The 17,970-nt window shown below is 38.2% G+C and overlaps 2 protein-coding genes and 1 long non-coding RNA gene across 15 annotated transcripts; 2 read left to right on the top strand and 1 right to left on the bottom strand.

Annotated features, from left to right (window-relative positions):
- The first annotated feature begins 822 nt into the window (after window positions 1-822).
- LOC122535489 (N6-adenosine-methyltransferase non-catalytic subunit) lies at window positions 823-2,815 on the top strand. Its single transcript, XM_043667071.1, has 5 exons — window positions 823-1,136; window positions 1,207-1,383; window positions 1,460-1,777; window positions 1,879-2,261; window positions 2,368-2,815. Exons 1-5 carry the CDS (start codon window positions 1,080-1,082, stop codon window positions 2,603-2,605), a joined length of 1,173 nt encoding a protein of 390 aa, XP_043523006.1. The 5' UTR covers window positions 823-1,079; the 3' UTR covers window positions 2,606-2,815.
- Window positions 2,722-17,934, bottom strand: LOC122535488 (phosphatidylinositol 3,4,5-trisphosphate 3-phosphatase and dual-specificity protein phosphatase PTEN). Of its 13 annotated transcripts, none has more exons than XM_043667061.1 (10): window positions 16,404-16,688; window positions 15,959-16,160; window positions 15,736-15,865; window positions 15,370-15,648; window positions 15,151-15,296; window positions 14,916-15,079; window positions 14,554-14,835; window positions 14,267-14,453; window positions 5,170-5,253; window positions 2,722-5,017 (listed from the first exon to the last, which is right to left on the bottom strand). In XM_043667061.1, exons 1-10 carry the CDS (start codon window positions 16,473-16,475, stop codon window positions 4,998-5,000), a joined length of 1,566 nt encoding a protein of 521 aa, XP_043522996.1. In that variant the 5' UTR covers window positions 16,476-16,688; the 3' UTR covers window positions 2,722-4,997. The 13 variants fall into 13 exon arrangements, 11 of the variants coding, with proteins under 11 accessions (XP_043522996.1, XP_043523005.1, XP_043522997.1 ...); XR_006308177.1 differs by lacking the exons at window positions 2,722-5,017; window positions 5,170-5,253 and adding exons at window positions 6,401-7,023; window positions 7,098-9,180; XR_006308178.1 differs by lacking the exons at window positions 2,722-5,017; window positions 5,170-5,253 and adding exons at window positions 6,401-7,417; window positions 7,572-9,180.
- LOC122535496 lies at window positions 9,396-10,275 on the top strand. The gene is made up of 2 exons (XR_006308184.1): window positions 9,396-10,139; window positions 10,216-10,275. It is a non-coding gene; the product is annotated as an uncharacterized LOC122535496 (long non-coding RNA).
- Window positions 17,935-17,970: the final 36 nt, after the last annotated feature.

Here is a 17,970-nt window from a genome sequence, read left to right as displayed (position 1 = left end):
ACTTGTTCAAAGGCCAATTGCAGGCCTACACGGTCGACTAATTGTCTTCTCTCTCTCTCTCTCTCTCTCTTTCTTCAAGAAAGGTTCAAGTTCTTTTTCGCCACGGTCAACCTTGTCCCATCTTTTGAGAGACTCTTACTTTCGCCTGTTGAAGATTTTATATTTTATTAATTTTATTAAAATGCTTCAAATCGCACAGCGATTTTTGTCAGCTGTTGACACCTGTGTGTCGCCTATTTTAAACCTAATTGACGAAGTTGTCCTTTCGTATCCGTGCCCGTTCCCGCCACTGCGTCCATCGCCGCTCCTTGTCTTCCTTGTTCCGTTCTTCCGAACCTTTCTACTTTCAAGGCACATGCTTTTCGTTATCCTTGTTTAACTTTTGCTTTCGATCGTTCTGGCCTTCACTCCTACTTTCCATCTAATTTCCTAGTTTTCCCGACATTTTCCTAAATGACCCATCGAAAAACCTCTCGTTCAGAGCGACATCTTTCTCTTTCCAATGACACGCCGCGACGATCGTTCATGCTTTACTTGCCGTTTATACGCACCGTGTTTACAGCCCTCGCTGAAATCGCTGATAACGCTCCCACATCAAGAGAAACACGATACAAAAGTTCATCGGTTATTAATTTGACGTTGCATCGCCGCAAGCGTGTTTCCTTCGAGAAAACAAAAGTGTCATTCGTTTCCGTGCACGGAGGTAATTTCGAACACTGTTCGTTGCGCCATTTCCCGCGAGGGGTCGTCCATCGTTTGCGCGCCATCATGCGTCACGTGACGACGTGACACGTGACCGAGAATTCGCTCCGCTTCCACAAGATGGCGGACGTGTGTATTTTGTTTTCAGACCATTTGCAATATTTTGTCACGCGATCGTGTGTCACGGTATCGTCAAACATTCGCGAATTTCCTTTTAAATTCGTTGAATTTTGAAACAAACACGGAGATAACGGAAATCTCTCGATTATTCTGAACGGTTGTTCGTCAGACCGGGAGGATGAACGGAATGGTAAAAACTGCAAACATACGATAGATTTTCGTTGTTTCGTGGATAGTTTCGAAGGATTTAGTGAAAGATGCTTCAAACGTTGCGCGAACGTTCGCAGAAACGCAAGAAGCTGCTTGCTCAAACGGTGAGAATGATTCGAACTTGGTCGTTGAGGTTATGTTCACAAACGATGCGAATTCGCTTCTTTCGCGCAGTTGGGCGTCTCGAGCGTAGACGAGTTGCGGCAGATTCTTGGAACGGACGTCGACGACACGCAGAAGAAAAAGTTGAAGTCCGTGACGGAGAAGTCGGAGAACGGTGTGAAAGATTCAAAGGGCGAAACAGCGCCGACCGACGAGATCGTTTACAAGGATTCGTCCACATTTTTAAAGGTATGCGAATGTCTGCGTTGTCCGTAACCAAGCAACACTCCTCTTTACCAACGGGCCTACTTTTCTTTTTTTCAAGGGCACTCAGTCGTCGAATCCGCACAATGACTACTGTCAACATTTCATCGACACGGGCCAACGGCCCCAAAACTTCATTCGAGACGTGGGTTTGGCCGACAGATTCGAAGAATATCCGAAACTGCGTGAGCTGATCAAGCTGAAGGATGACTTGATCGCCGAAACCGCGACACCGCCCATGTACCTAAAAACAGATTTGCTCACGTACAATTTGAAGGAACTCAACTGCAAATTTGACGTGATTTTGATTGAGCCTCCTCTAGAGGAGTATCAACGAACCTGCGGTGCCACGAACGTGCAACTTTGGAACTGGGACCAGGTGAACAGAGATTGCACAACGTTTTGCATAACGTGTAACTTTCGCTTTACAAATGTTATTATTGTATCATGGCATGGCATTGCAACGCATGTATCTTGCAGATAATGGAATTGGACATCGGCGAAGTGGCGGCCAATCGAAGCTTCGTGTTTCTCTGGTGTGGTAGCAGCGATGGGCTCGACATGGGACGTTTTTGCCTTCGGAAATGGGGCTTCAGACGATGCGAGGATATATGCTGGATTCGCACCAATATCAATAATCCGGGGCACAGTAAAAACCTGGATAGCAAGGCGGTTCTTCAGAGGACTAAAGAGCATTGTCTGATGGGTATCAAGGGCACTGTCAGGCGATCCACGGATGGAGATTTCATTCACGCGAACGTCGACATCGACCTGATTATTTCGGAGGAACCGGAATATGGTTCTATAGAGAAGCCAGTCGAGATTTTTCATATAATCGAACATTTTTGTCTTGGCAGACGACGGTAAAGAGAATATATATATATATATATAAATACATCAATGTTTGGCGAAAAATCGGCGCCACTAATTCTCTCAGCTAATCAACGATATCTTTCGCATTTTACATAGATTGCATTTGTTCGGTCGAGATAGTACCATTCGACCAGGATGGCTCACCGTTGGCCCTGAGCTAACCAACACGAATTTCAACGCAGATCTCTACACTAGTTACTTCGCTAACGGTCAAATCACCACTGGTTGCACTGAACGTATCGAAGCTCTCAGGCCAAAATCTCCACCACCAAAGGGGAAAGTCGCTGGTCGTGGTAGAGGCGGTTTCAGTCGAGGACGTGGCAGAGGAAGGTAAAACGGGTCCGGCTCGACGATCGTTTCAAGCCCTCTCTTCACGTACTGTAACAATCAAATACACCACGTGCGTTGGCAGACCAACAGGCATCTTTCACTAAGAAACTCGGTGTCACATGAAGAAAACTTGTACCTTTGTATTGTACGATATTTGTTTTTACATATTGTGATATAATTTGTTTCGAATACATCGCGCTATTGAATATTCCAATCCTCCCTGATTATATGTAAATACAATCACACAGAAAAATTAGTTGACGCGCGAACAGCATAAACTAAACTAGGATATTCATCTCGCGTCCTGAATTTAACATCTCTGTCTTAACATACGCCGCGTTACGTGTAATTACTTGTGAATCTATTCACATAGTATTTGAAATATATTTTCCAACGCAGTCAACATACAACGTTGTTCATAATAAAGTTCAGTATCGGATCGATATAATCTGTCGAGAATATGAATGTTTCACGGTTTACTTACGCGCGCGTCGCGGTCGCTTAACAATACATTGATCGTTCGATCGTCTTTCTCACTATGGATATACATGTACATTAGAAAAGTCTGACAAGAAACGGAACAACGGCGCAAATTCGCCGAACGCTTCTAAACTTTCTCCGCCTATTGCTTAACAACAACGATTATACAAATCTTAGCATCTTAAGTCATACGCATTCTTAAAAAGCAAACGCGGTTACTTCGAAACGTTTTGAGATCCGGTCGAGTTACTTTGTACTTTGTGTTTTGAGAATATTGAGAATTTCTATAAATACGACTTACTATACGTTATATAACTACATTTACAACTTTTTTTTATACGATCCGCGGAAACTTACGAACATATTTCTTGGCCCCAGTAAAGCTTCCGATCCGGTATAATAAAATAATACATGCTCGATAAATCATTCGCGTATCATTGCTTGCATCTTGAAATCTTTCAGCCGTAAGACACAGAACAGCTGATCCTTTGATCTCCGAGTCGCTGATGCATCGCCAAAAGTTTTGCGAAAACTCGTCGTTGCACAATGACACGCGTAACTTCCACGCCTGTGTATACGATTATTATACCCGGCGAGTACAATAAACCAAAGAATCGAACATTATTTCGACAGTAATAAAAAAATAACATAAAATACTCGACGGCGGGTTAAATAGAAGCTGATTTCTCGAAAACCGATCGTTTCCAAATCACTCTCCTTTTTTTCAACGATCTTCATAACGATATGAAAATACTTTGTATCTTGAGAGAGAGAAAAAAAAAAAAAGGAAAAAAAACACTCGCGAAAGCGAAGAAAAAGAATGTAACAAATTCGTTGCCTTTAAAAAACCGTCGATCGTCGATTATAAATAAAAGTACCAAACGACAAACTGTGCGATCAACGCCAGCATAAAATACGTTTCTTCCTAACTTAATTAGGCCGAGCAGGTCTAATGGATGGTGCGGTACGGGGAGTCTGGTCGATACGTACGCCCGAGGCGGAGTCTTCTTGCTCCAGGACGGGCAGCTACTTGGCCCGCTAGTTCAAAGGTCGTCGGGAACGTCTCTCCTCGCCCCTTCCCCAAGTGCATGGTCGTGCACTAGCGACCACCGAGGGTTGAGGAGAGTCCCAGCGACCTTGCTGTACTATCCGCTTCGCATGCCATCGGGATCTGCGGTGACCAGCGCTATGTCTCGTCATCCTCCCTACCGATATCTCATATCTCGTTCTCGAGTCCACGGTTCCACGAACCAGCGAGTCGATCACAAGGTTGAATAATATCGGGCTCAAGGGGCAAGCCGCACTCCCGACTGCATACGGATGCAGTTACAGGTTCCGTACATCCTTCGCAACTCTTTGCGGGTGGGTACTAAGCCGAACGCGTCGGTAATAAAATATCGAATGACAAAAGTTTGCGAGAAACGAGTATCTAAAAATTAAAATCGGTCGTCAAAAGCGTAAATCATTGGACGTTAGTTACCCGCAATTAAGAATCTTCATCATTTTTTTCTCTTTTTTTTTTTTGTTTTCTTTTCACAGTCTTCCGTAAAGCGATTCCTTAAAGGAATCACATTGTCCAAAAAGTATCGTGTAAAACGACGAGAACTATCTTACAAAGAATAAAAATGATTATTAAGAGAAAGAGAGAGAGAGAGAGAGAGAGAGAGAGAGAGAGACAGAGTGACTGAGAAGAAAAAAAACACAAACTTTCTGAAGTTCTACCATAAATTAAACAGAATACGGATATGTGTGAGTGTGTAGCGATGGACTGGCAGGCACAGGCGGAACTTGTTGATTACGACTGATCGATTCGTTCGTGAACAAACGATGGGTTGCAGTAGAATGTGGAGCCGTTTTCAAGAGTAGAGTTTTAGCTCTGAGCTCAGTCTCCATTGGTTCGGCCTACAGTTTCAAAGTCACAAATACGTCGACTCCCCTGTAAGCAGAGTCAGTGTGAATATTACGTCGAAAACTTGACTTCTTAGACTGCATATATATATACACACACACATATATATGTATGTATTTATATACATATATGCACATAAAAAGCAAAACGAAAGATCGCGTCAAACAATATGTGCGTACCTGTGTAAAAGAATTTAAATTTCTGCGAATGCGAGTGGCAAGGATCTCGGTTTTCCCCGTTTCCTACTTTATGCAGGGTGTTTCCTAGCGTGTTTCATAGGAACAAACAAAAATCATCGTTAAAACAGTGGACACGGCGCTTGGCTGCGTTCAGATGAATTTGAAAGAAAGAAAAGTAAAGAGGAGAACGAAATGTAGAGAGTAGAGAGAGGGGAGGAGGAGCCAGCCCCAAAGTGCTGTTTGGCTTGCTCGATCATCTTTCTCTTCTTCTGTTCGACGAAAACGATCGACTAGTAAAAGTTGGAGGGGACGATGTGTGTGGAGAGTTGCAGTCGTATATAATATCACAGAAAAAAATAATGCATCTTATTTATATTTTGAACATTCCGCATGAATCATATAAAAGTTAGTTTTAAGAGATATCACTTATAAAACGATATTCATGAGCTTCGTATGAGAAAAAATATGTTCGAGAAGCGTGTACGTTACAAGAAGTAACAATATGGTACAATACGTATGCCATAATTATTGGTACGTAAAAACGTATTTAGTAAGTTTACCTTCTTCGTTCACCTTCTTTTTAGAGGATAAAAAACTGAGGTATCGCGACGATTGCTAGCGAGTCCGACGTTAGTTCAGTGAACTACAAAATGCGATTAAAATAGTTCGAGCGAGGTAAATTTACTAATTCGTTCGAGGTAATCCAAAACTCGCTACCTGATAACACGAATATGTATTTCGTTCGCTTTCACGCTATTTTCCATCATTTCACGCACACATGCGCGCACGCACACACACACACACACACACAATCTCTCTCTCTCTCTTCTCTTCTCTGTTTCTTCTTTTCCTTCTTCCCATTTTACCTTTCACTTTGTCAATCGTAAAAAATCGAATTCCGAATGACAAAAATAAGAGGAAGTCGAACGTAGGAATAAAGGCAGAGTTTCCGAGACGCGGGGTCAGAGGTCGAAATTCGAAAAAAAAAAAAAGACAAGAACGGGCGCGCGTCCCCTTCTTCGACGTAGCGTAAGAAAATCGCGCGTCAACGTATTTATATATATATATATATATATCGTGCCGTAAATAATTCTATCAATTGAAATTCCGTAACCTTACGATAGTTTACATCATGTCAACGAACGACAAGATACGAACGAAAGGATGCACCAGCGAACGATAACGAACGACCGCGTTTTTTATTTTATTTCTTTTTCTTTTTTTTTTTTTCTTGGACTGAATCATGCGCGTGGTATACGTGGCGTTCGTATATTCATCAAAGGTAGCTTTGCCTAAATATCGCGGCTGAAGTCTATGCGAACGATCTACTCGTGAAAATAGTTAGCAAAAGAGAGAAAGCCGTTGATATAAGCCCGCGAAATTTCAACGTTCCAACACGACGTTTTCCAATGTCGTCGAAAGGAATTGGTTTTGCTTTTTCTCGTCGCCTTTCGTCCGCGCCTGCAGGATTCGATCGATCTCGAACATTTCGTTCCGTTGTCCCGTAGCAGCGACACCGTAGGTTCCAGCCTGGTGCGGTATTCAGCGTATCGCTCCGAGCGAGTGTGTATGCAACGAAGAGGCTCGTTCACGGTTGCATTGTAGTGACGAAAACGAAACGGAAAGGGGAGAAAAAACTGACAGCAGCGAGTGCCATACGATCTATCGTATATCGCAACGTACGTTACAAGCTATGAGTTAGGAAAGGACGGCGTCAGAAACGATACTTTTGTTGCGTATCTCTAAACTCATATTCGTTATCCTTTGGAAACGCAAATCGATTCGCCTGTTGTGCAAGTGCTAACGGAAGTAACGACACTGCTGCTCGTGCACCGACAGCAGATCTCTTTCTTTCTTTCTTTCTTTCTTTCGTGAGAAAATGTCTTCATCCACGTCGAACGTTGCTACGCTCGCAGGCGTGTACCAACTTCACGAAACGCGAACATCGCGGACGTCGCAGCGATCGGATCTTGCAACCGTGTCCCGCGGAGCAGAGCCGCATAGCTTTCATCAAGTCCGACGTCTCTGTGTCTTTTTTCTTTCTTCCTTTCTTCCCCCTTTTTTTTTTTTTTTTTTTTGTTTTCCTTCTTTTCTCTCTTTTTTCTCAATTTTCAACAGTTTCCTCGTGAAACCGCGTGAACGAACAACTATCAAAAGAAACATTCGACATTCGTGAAACGTCCGACGAGTCGGTGTAGAATCTATTCGACGATATTGTCGTAACGAGATTTAGCGTTTATATCGGCGCCTACTTTCGAGAAGAATAAAAACCGAATAGATTCAACGTTTATACAATTCTACTTTTTTTTTTCCTTTTTTTTTTTTCTTTTTTTCTTTTTTTCTTTTTTTCTTTCTTTCTTTCTTTTACAGCACAACTACAGCAGAGATCCTCTCATAAACACCTTTACCTTCGACGAAAGCAAAGATCTTTATGCGCGCCGTGGTCCAAGTGGAACATTACACGGCCAGATTTCCTCCATAATAACTGTACTGTGGATACTTGGACGACTCACGGACGATACATTCTACATCACTTGTCTGTTTTTCCTTTTTTTTTTTTTTTTCTTTTGTTACGTTCTTTTCCTTACTTTCGATCTCTTTCAATTCGTCAGGCAAGATCGTTCGGCCTTATCATTCCCCTTCTCAGGAGAGTTGCCACAAAGGTTGAAACAAAGATTTTGCTAAACTGTTACCGACTGTTGCGGAGAAACGTAACTCTACTACGGGTGTTTATGGTGATATGGTGATGCAACGTGTATCGATTCGATCGTCTTTACAACGAGGAAAGGAAATTTCATACAAATGTTTAAACATCGTCGTTATCGAACGAAGAGCAAGCAACATCGTCGTCGTTGTCGTTGTCCGTCGTCGTCGGCGGTTCTCGGTTACCGATGTCATAGTTCTCGTGAATGAATTGGCGTTGCCGATGTTGTTCCTGTCGTTAGCCATCCTTGTTGCTGTACTTATTGACTTACAATTTATTAACGTTACGAAAATAATCTTGCTTCTTTCTCTTCTTTTTTTTTTTCTTTTTTTTCTTTGTTTTTTTACAGCATTATTCTTCCATCTGGATTCATAATCTATATAAACACACTTTCTTTCTCAGCCTACAAGTCCAACGCGGCTTCTATTCCATTCGAAACACCCAGCCCATTGTCTCGTATTCGCGAGAATGCGCAGTTTTCACCGACAAAAACGAGATAAACGTTACACAAGCCGCATTACGGTGTATGCATCTTTAATACGCTGAGCATGGAACTTCTCTCTACACAGCGGTTTTGCAGCAGTTCTTTCTTTTTATAATAATAACGTTCTTTCTTTCTTTCTTTCATTTTCTTCTCCTTTCCGCCTATTTTCGTTTCGATCGCGCAGTTTCGTTCAGAGAATTTCCAGCTCGTTGTTAACGAATACAAAATACGTCCTTTTTTTTTTTGAAAAAAAAAAAAAAAGAAACAAAACATTCGTTTGTATTTACGGTTGACGTTTGTATATAAATTCCAATAAAATTCCACGATGAAACAAAGCGTCGAGAGGGCCAAAACACACGCGCGGGCCAAAAAGTGCAGACGCGCATCTGTCAAAGAAGTTAAGAACGAAAGCGAACGTTTTTTTCTTTTTTTCTTTCTTCTTTACGTTTTGAGACAATCTTCGAGATTTCTGTGTTGTAAACTCTTGTTTCTGTGGTATAAACTCTTGTTCTCTTTGGCTTGTTGGAACTAATATACGTCATCTAGCAACAATTTTACAGATCGTTGAAAAGACACGATCGTTCTCTTTTCTTTTTCTCTTTTTTTTTTTTGTTCGAGCATAAACATTCTCCAATCGATCGTATATAATATATTTATCTTCGGTAAAGACGGTAGTCGGAATTTCTCAATGTCCGCGTGTTAATATGCGAGCGACAGCAATGTCGAAGGATGTAGAGGGATGACTGGCGATGAACTCACAAAACGTCTATCATTCCTCCGTCTGAGAGAAGGCGGTACCGTCCAACACGCTGGTCCATGTCCACTAAGGGTGAACAGACATACAGAGAGACAGTCAATGGTCAATATCGTTTGTGTGTTTTAGTAATTTTTTTTTTTTAGAACGAATCTACAATTTAAATACGGTGCGGTGCGGTGGAGGACAATGCGAACTCACGACCAAATTAGACGTATATGTACAGAATTCTCTCTCCTCCTTTCCTTATTCCCACTCGCAAGCAAATTTCTCACTCGCTCTCTTTCTCTTTTAGCGATCTCTTACTTTCACTCTATTTCCTTATTCGCGCGCTCGTTTTCCCTCGAAGAAGAAAGCTCATTTCACGTCTCATCGTCTCATCGTCGTTCATTATACCGACGATAGAACGCGCGCGCGACAAAGCAAACCGTGTTAGTGATTAGCGATCGAACAGATTACCCAGCACACGTACCCACACCGTATTAAATTTAATTAAAAGAATTTATTCAATGCGACAACGAGCGTTATACTCGACACATGCGAGAGAAAGGAGGGAACTAACAAAGCTGTGGTACTGTCACGTTAAATATCACATTAGAGTGTGTAGCATTCTCCAAAACGGAGGAGCCAGTTTTTTTAAAACTTTGTAAATGAAAGAGAGAACAGGCATGCAAGATTGCAACCTCTACGAAGCAAATAAAATTAAAAGATTTTTCGTTTTATTTTACGATACGCACGCTCTGGTGAATGCTTGTACAGCGATAACAAAGTGATCTACAAAGCTCGAATCTTACATCTGGCAGAAGCACATTCTCATACGTTTGTAGCTAAAAATGTTATTACTTTCTTGACAACGAAACATTTAACATTTGAAAGGTGAAAAGAATCTCACAAAGATCATTTACTTCATTGCTCTCTTCTGTCAAGAAATTTGGCATGAGAATCGTGCTTCGGATCAGTGCAACGTTTGAGCTAAATCGGTGAGCCAAGCGCTTCACAAGTCTCTCGTAAATAAGGAACTACAGGGGGTAAGCGTTACAAACGATGTACATATTTTATTATCTCTTTGTTTTTATCAATAGAAAGGAGAAATAATATACATAGATAGATACAAAAGAGCGAGGAACCAATAAGCAAATACAAAATAAACAAAAATTTGTTGAAGTAAGAGTTTTCAAAGTGAGGTTTGCATATTACAGAGAATCGGAAGACGTAAGTAGAAAGTTCTAAAATTTATACACTGTTTTATAACTGCAATGCATCATGTATAACATCATCCATAAAACGTTGTTTGTTACAGGAGTACATTTAAGTATACAAGTATACGTTTACAATTTAAAAATAGCTAATATTTTATTTGTGATATTATTACTGATAATAATAATAATAATGATAATAGTGTAGTAGTGGTAGTAATAGTAGTAGTGATAGTAGTAATAGTAATGATAATAGAATAATGATAGTAGTGGTGATAATAATAATGTCTCTGATGGTGATATTGATATAATGATAAAACAGCAGTAGCAGTTGTAATATTAATGATGATAATGAAGACAGGTCACAGTAATAGAAGTAAAAGTAGTAGTAGCAATAGTAGTAACAACAACAACAACAACAACAACAACAACAACAACAACAACAACAACAACAACGATGATGATGATGATGAAGATGATAATGATAATAATAATAATAATTGATAATCAATAATAAGATATAATTAATGATCATAAGTATGTATAATAGTATCACAAAATAACCATTACAGAATATGTAATCGAGATATCGTATCAATTTCATAAATATTACAAACATTCGATAACTATGAATATTAACTACCAACGTGCAGTGATACAAAAAAATCAGAGTAAAATTAGGATATGTCAAGATATTCAATAATAATAATTTCATATACCGAGATATATATCAAAAGACAATATAGAATTTTAAATATTTGTATTCTAATGAAAATCATCAGGCTGTCTATTTTTTGTATGCTCATGCATGACACGATAAATACAACGTTAATAATGAAAACTATTAAACACGTACAAGTACTAGAAGACCAATTCTACAAGTACTACAAGAACAATTCAGAGAGGAACCACAAACTGATGAAATTTTCAAAGACCATTCGAATCCCTGTGTGGTTAGAGAATTGTCCGATTATAATAATATTGACTACGTATTTACAAAACGACATGTATAAAAATCTAAAATCACCATGTATTAATCATTTCAAGGATATCTTCCTGCTTATATGTATTAACCACTCATAACCAAAAGTTGTGGAAATTTTGTGTATCCCCATTATATGCTTTCCTCGCTAACATAATTATATTAATAATAATAATAATAATCACATTAAATTTTATCGAAATATTTGTAAGTTTTCTATTTTACTTTAATACGAAGAATCTTACAAACTTTTACATAGAGTTACATCGTACATAGGATTTTTAATTCATCACAAATGTGTAAATTAATCGGAAGAAAAATCAATCCTGATAGTATTAAATTTCGTAATTTCATAAACACGTAAATTTCGTAATTTCGTAATTTATAATCTACGAAAAGAAGAAAGAAAGAAACAAAGAAAGAAAGAAAGAAAAGAGGAGACAAAGAAAGAAAGAAAAGAGGAGACAAAGAAAGAAAGAAAAGAGGAGACAAAGAAAGGAAGAAAAGAGGAGACAAAGAAAGAATGGAAATATATATATAGTATATAAAAATTATTTTGTCACGCTCGAAAATTAGGAAATAGATGAAAAATTCGAGATTAACCATTACGTTTAAGCGAAATGCGCGAATGATCAAATATAGCGAAAGATCATCGCGCTTTCAACGCAAATAAATTAAAAGTAATAAATGAAAACGGAGCGAATAAGAGTTTCGTAGAGAAACCTTGTGTACGTATCGAGTAACAGCTTTCAATACTAATTTATTTTACGGATAATTTATTGCTAACATAAGTAATACGTATCCGCTTCGTAATCATATCAGTGTACATTTAAATTACGTAACTATTCGAAAATTCATAAAACCTACGTATACATATACATTTAATAGAAAAATAATTAACTGGTAAAATTAGTATTAAATTGTTTTCAAATTCTTTTTTAATGTATGCAATCGTTTGCATGCCATTTTCGCAAGTCTTGTTCTCGTAAACTTATTGTATATTTAATTTGTATACTATTCGTATACGTGCCGCAAATCTGTAACTCATCAGTATACAATTTTTTTTTTCTTTTTTTTTTTTTGAGTCGATATTCGATACGAACGACGTTTCAATGGTTGTATTATAATTCAACACGCGTAAAATATCAGTTTCAAGATCGCTTTTCTAAAACAGAATTTTACGCGGAATTTGTTGCAAATTTTGCTCTGTAACTTTGCACCGACAAAGTACAAAATTTATTTAAAAAATAACAAACAAGTGGAAAGAGAGAAAAAAAGAAATGATAAAACACTTCTCTGAAATTACATACATGATAGTTACGTAAAAGAAAAAGAATTAATATCCTTAGGGTAACGTTACTTGATTTCGTCAACATGTGCACACGATATAACGTTTGTATCGTAGTAACAAACAAAGATTCACACACGACAGTTTACACGATAGAACACGATAGCTTAATTGAAATTAAATGTATCTTGTCATCGATATGAAAATCGTGTTTGCTCAAGAAGTTTACAAGTTTAAAAAATTGCACAGCCTGTTAAAGAATGAAATTTTCTGTACATGTAAATATTATGTTATCTTACAAATTTTGACTACAACCCTCCACTCAAATCTACACGAATTAGCTTTGTTTTTTTCTCAAAATGTTAATGATCATCACAATGTGTAAGGCAATCAGAATACACTTATCATTCATCTTTTTCATCTTTTCATAATGCCACGAAGAATACAAGTACAAACAGTAAAATTGTTACGATTACAAATTGTCGCGTTTGTCCTATTCCCGTATTTATTGCATTAGTCAATTATTTTCTACAAGTTGGCTTTGTTGTACAATTACAAAACAAATACTAGTTTCGTACATAGTACGTTATTACATAATTGCATGAACGCAAAAGACGGTGTTCTTTTTCTTTCAACACTAAGAATTCTCTTATTCACTTGCGTGTACGCGCGCGCATGTGCATATGTACATATGTATATATACACACATACACATATAATTTCATTACTTCGGACAATTATAATAAACAATCATCGAAACGAAATACTTGAGAAATCTAATGAAAAATAAATGAAGCGTACATAGTAGCCGCAGATTCTTTTTTTTTTTTTTTCAATAATTTATAATAAATATCCGATAATTTTTACTCAAAAAAAAGATCGTAACTTCTCCTAAATACTGAAATATCTTCATATTTTGCACACAATATTTGCTATGCAAAAATATAGAATATCTTAATTTGTTTGTTCTTCTTTAGTTGAGAACATTCAATGCACTCTTTTCAATATCGACTATCAGATATATTATCAATGTTAATTAGAGGTAGAATCGATAATCTCGAATATAAAACATTAAAAATTCATTCTGTAAATGTCGTTTTACCGAAGGAATAGCATCGAAATATTTTGATATTCTATTAATTTCCTAAAAAATTCCCTTCCGAAGTATGTTTTAATGTTTCTTGTCTTCTATGCTTCAAAACAGATCAGCCCAAATTTTTCTACAAACGCATATTATTACTCAGTAGAAGAGGACATCAGGAAAAAAAGAATCGATACATTTAAGAACTTATCGAATGCTAATCTTTCATGCTAGCATGACAAAGGGAAACTAATAGCACAATTTGGTTTCATATAAAGTTGTAAAGCTTGAATGCCAGTTCAGAGAATTCACTTTAAGTACAAGATACGATAAATATATGTATATATACATATGTACGTATATATACATATATACATACACAAATTTTTGTTTTCTTTACGTATCTAACGTGGCTGAACGTATTAGAGCTGAAGAACGTTTCACATTATCGGCGTTTTGCCGATGACTACTTCTACTTTTATCCCCATGTGAGAGTAAACCCTTTGCAGTTTCTCTGAGACTAGCTCTTTGGTGGATACTAACGTGTGTACGGCTACTGCTGTGTGTAAGAGGATGGTGATTCACCACCAGAGATGCAGAAGACTCACCAGATTCCCCATCTTCATCTCCCGTCGTATCTCCAGTTGTGTCGCATTCACTGCTATCCGCTTCACTCGATTCGCTCGGAGTATCTTGTCCTCCCATTCCTATTTGTATACCCTCTCCTGTTCTATTAGTCGCTGCTGGTACAGCTTGCGATATATTACCGCCCATTCGATGCATAAATAAGCTAACCTACAACGTTCGATCAGTTGGAATGAAATATTCGTTTAAATTTACATTAATATAATAAATACATACATATTAAATGTGTGTAAAGTGTACGTATACTTACCTTAAAATCAGCACTATACACTTTGTGATGTTTATCCTTGTGTGCGTCATCCAGACCCCATTTATCTATACTTAAAACAAGAGTAGGTGGCATATGTCCGAGGCTAGCTAGCGATCCAGCTCTGGGTTTCATGTGCGACATAACCATTGGTAATTCCATAGTTGTACCATCGCAACTCAATGCCCTAGTTGAACGCTCAACTGGTAACTCTCCGTTATCGTATTCCGGCGATAAATAGTCTCGTACGAAAAATGTATTGAACCAAAAATGAAACAATTTTTCCTAGGTAGAGAACGAATGAATCGATTAATTACCTTATGACGAACCGATCTTGTTAATTTTATCGAATATAGAATTTATACCTTTCGTTTCATTTTTGGTCTATTAAAGAAATCCACTCGTACATCTCCCGTCAACGCTATGCTGTGTTTTAAAGGAATACTGATTGTGTGCATCCCTTTTCGTACTTCTACTATTTCAGAGCTAAATATCTTCTTTTTAGATTCCGTTATTACACAATGCAAATCTAAAACACAAAAAACTCTATGTAATCACATTTTGGATTTCATTCTTTTCTTAATAATTTATCACTCTTACATCCTTGACCTCCATGAAAGATAGGCGCTGGATCCAATTGTATTTTCCGCAAGAACAGCGTAACCGGTTCATAATTTAATTTTTCTTGTACAAGAGTAGCATAATAATCCACGTACCTCCTTTGTGAAGGTATTGTTACCCCCTTCCTGAATAATAAAATAACGTGAGTGATGAAATAATTGTTTTGCACGCATGAAAAACAAAACATAGTACAATTACCTATCATGTGTTCTTTTAGTTCCATAGTAATTAAGGGCTTCTGTGGCAGTGGAAAACTGTTTAGTATGAAGGAGGTAACAACACACCATTACACCCGTCCGACCTTTACCAGCCTTACAATGAACTACAGCTACATTTTCTTGATGCCGAGAAAGCCACTCATCCACATCCTCGCAAAATGGTCTCATTTGATCCAACATTGGTGGATTGTGATCATCAAACGCGTATGTAGCTACCCTTTGTTTAAATTTCTTAAAATCATAAGATCTCTCTGAACATCTGAAAAACATGTTTGTTTTAAAATTTCTTTCTCAATTGTTCGATTGACTAAAGAAACAAAAATGCAAAAAGCATCAAGATGCTTACAGATTGTAAATCTTATAGTGATCTTTATGTCTAGATTCCAACAGTTTAACAACATCATCTATGTGATTCCTATATACTCCTTCTAACTTCTCAGCTGGGAAACCCATTGCTATTAAGTTATCTCTTATGTCTGTTGTTAATACGGCCATGGTTAAGGAATATACTAACAGAATTATCAATACAATATCAATAAGTTATACTAACGATTATGAAAAAAGGATACATGTGAGATCAAGGTCAAAACCATCTTCTGTGAAACGCCTACGACGTTTGCTCACCATTCCCTTGATACGGTTGGTCATCTTCATATTACTAATAGTGTTGGACATACTTGGCCGACTGAATTTTAAATGTTTTCCCTGAACTCCGATAATTTCAGTCTCCACTTCTTGATAATAAAATGATAAGATTGCCCATGACCATTGCTAGAGAAAAATGACAAAATTCTAATGATACAAACAGTCAATTATAATAGGCAGAACATGCTAATATACATCCATACGTTTGATTCATATCTTTAGACCGAACATCGAGAAGTACACGATACAAGCACTGGCAAGTAGTACAAAAAATTACGATGAAGAAACACATAAAAGAAAAGAATTAAAAAATAAACCTGAATTTCGACTTGAATATAAACGGTAAATATAAAACCGTTAAAAACATACTCGCATAAATACTGTGAACTTAATCTTCATACAATCCTCGACAAAATCAGAAGTACAGTCAATAAAAAGCATTTTCAGAGTTTTACAAAGTAACGATCATAGTCTCGTGTTTTTTCTTTCTTTTGTCTTTTTTTCTTACGATAAATCAAAATCGTACATGAAAGCGGCAAGAAAAAAATAACACTCGGTACATGGAGAAAAAAAAAGAAAGAGAGAGAGAGAAATGATAAACGACAAACATTCGCGATTTATGAACACTTGGTTACAGGTTCGTTATCGAAAGAACATTACTCGGAGGAAAACGCCGTGTAGAAGCGTCGATGAAAAGTTAGGTTAAGCACCGTTCGCAATACATCACAGAGGCCACTTAACACCGCGGTACATTTTCATGCCAGTTTCACCGATGCATTGTCCGTCTTCTCCTTAATTTAATGTTCACATATCGTTCGCAGAACTTGCATCAGAAGACTTTCAATGAAATCGTTCGGCGTACCATGTTACATTCGAAACGTGAAAAAGTAATCTTTCCTCGCGTGTAACGTGAAATTCACTCCAGCCCTTTCGGAGCATGTTCAACTACGATCTAGCGGCACTCCCAGTTACGGTGAATTTCTAGAGAATCAAGAGTTAGCATCGATAGGAATCTCTCGGGTGGTCCGTTGATCGACAAGTCTCGCTGAACCACACCAATAAATAAATGTATGTAAACTTCTCGCCGAGAAGTGTCCCCCCGTTCACAGAAGAATCACGTTTCGGTGGCGTAACCGTGTCATCGTGTCAAAGTATTAACATGAACTCGAACCACATTCTATCACGAGAGTACAGTGGTTTTCGGATACGGAACTCATACAGACGTAATAAATGCACATATTCATGAATACGACCGTGAGGAACAACACGATCTCTATGTTGCATCCTCAATTTGCCAACATGGATAGACACGCACACGCGATACGGACACTCACCACTAACGCATAAGATCGTGCATCGCGGTTGTTGCGGAATGGTTGTCCACTCTGCGAACGAACCGCTGTGATGCTACGCAGGATTTTACAGACGATCGTACCGGGATCCGTTTGGTGTCGTCGTGTTCCCTTTCCTCTTTATCGTCATCTCTTCGTTAGATCATCAACGAAGATCAGATAGGAAAACGAAGAGAAAGCTCGACTCAATTAACGGACAGCAGTATACTTTGCAACATCCATTTCAAACACAGTTTACATCTGATGTGAAATGGAAAGTCTCTCTCGGCCACTTTTGTCACTAGAAGCGCCATTCACAATGACGCGTTTACGTCGCGTCTATTCGTGCTTTTCACTGCTACTGTTGAAAACAGCATTTACCTTTTTTTCTTTCGAGAAAATCCGTTCTTTTCTCGCCTGTTCTCGGTGTTTCACCGGTTTCTATTGTCGTACCTTACCGATCAAAAAAAAGAAGAGAGGTACAGGGTTAAGGCTCACAGAGACTTTGTCATCCTAGAAGTTTCATTCCGGAAACTTTCGCTACTGTTCTCTGAAATGCTCTGTCGGTATCATTTTCTTTGCGCATGCGTTCTTTCCTTTTTCTT

The sequence above is a fragment of the Frieseomelitta varia genome, unplaced genomic scaffold (assembly GCF_011392965.1).
Source record: "Frieseomelitta varia isolate USP_RPSP 00005682 unplaced genomic scaffold, Fvar_1.2 scaffold_729, whole genome shotgun sequence".
NCBI classification, from domain to species: domain Eukaryota; kingdom Metazoa; phylum Arthropoda; class Insecta; order Hymenoptera; family Apidae; genus Frieseomelitta; species Frieseomelitta varia.
Note: the sequence above shows the minus strand (reverse complement) of the source record. Positions and strands in the feature narration are given on the sequence as shown.

Bases quoted from the DNA above. Each gene is read 5' to 3' on its own strand.
- LOC122535489 (XM_043667071.1), top strand. From the start codon at position 1,080: ATGCTTCAAACGTTGCGCGAACGTTCGCAGAAACGCAAGAAGCTGCTT. The intron at 1,137-1,206 runs GTGAGAATGATT...TCTTTCGCGCAG, and splicing joins AGAAGCTGCTTGCTCAAACG to TTGGGCGTCTCGAGCGTAGA. The intron at 2,262-2,367 runs GTAAAGAGAATA...CATTTTACATAG, and splicing joins TTTTGTCTTGGCAGACGACG to ATTGCATTTGTTCGGTCGAG.
- LOC122535488 (XM_043667060.1), bottom strand. From the start codon at position 16,475: ATGCTTTTTATTGACTGTACTTCTGATTTTGTCGAGGATTGTATGAAG. The intron at 15,649-15,735 runs GTAAGCATCTTG...CATGTTTTTCAG, and splicing joins CACTATAAGATTTACAATCT to ATGTTCAGAGAGATCTTATG. The intron at 15,297-15,369 runs GTAATTGTACTA...TTTATTATTCAG, and splicing joins ACTAAAAGAACACATGATAG to GAAGGGGGTAACAATACCTT.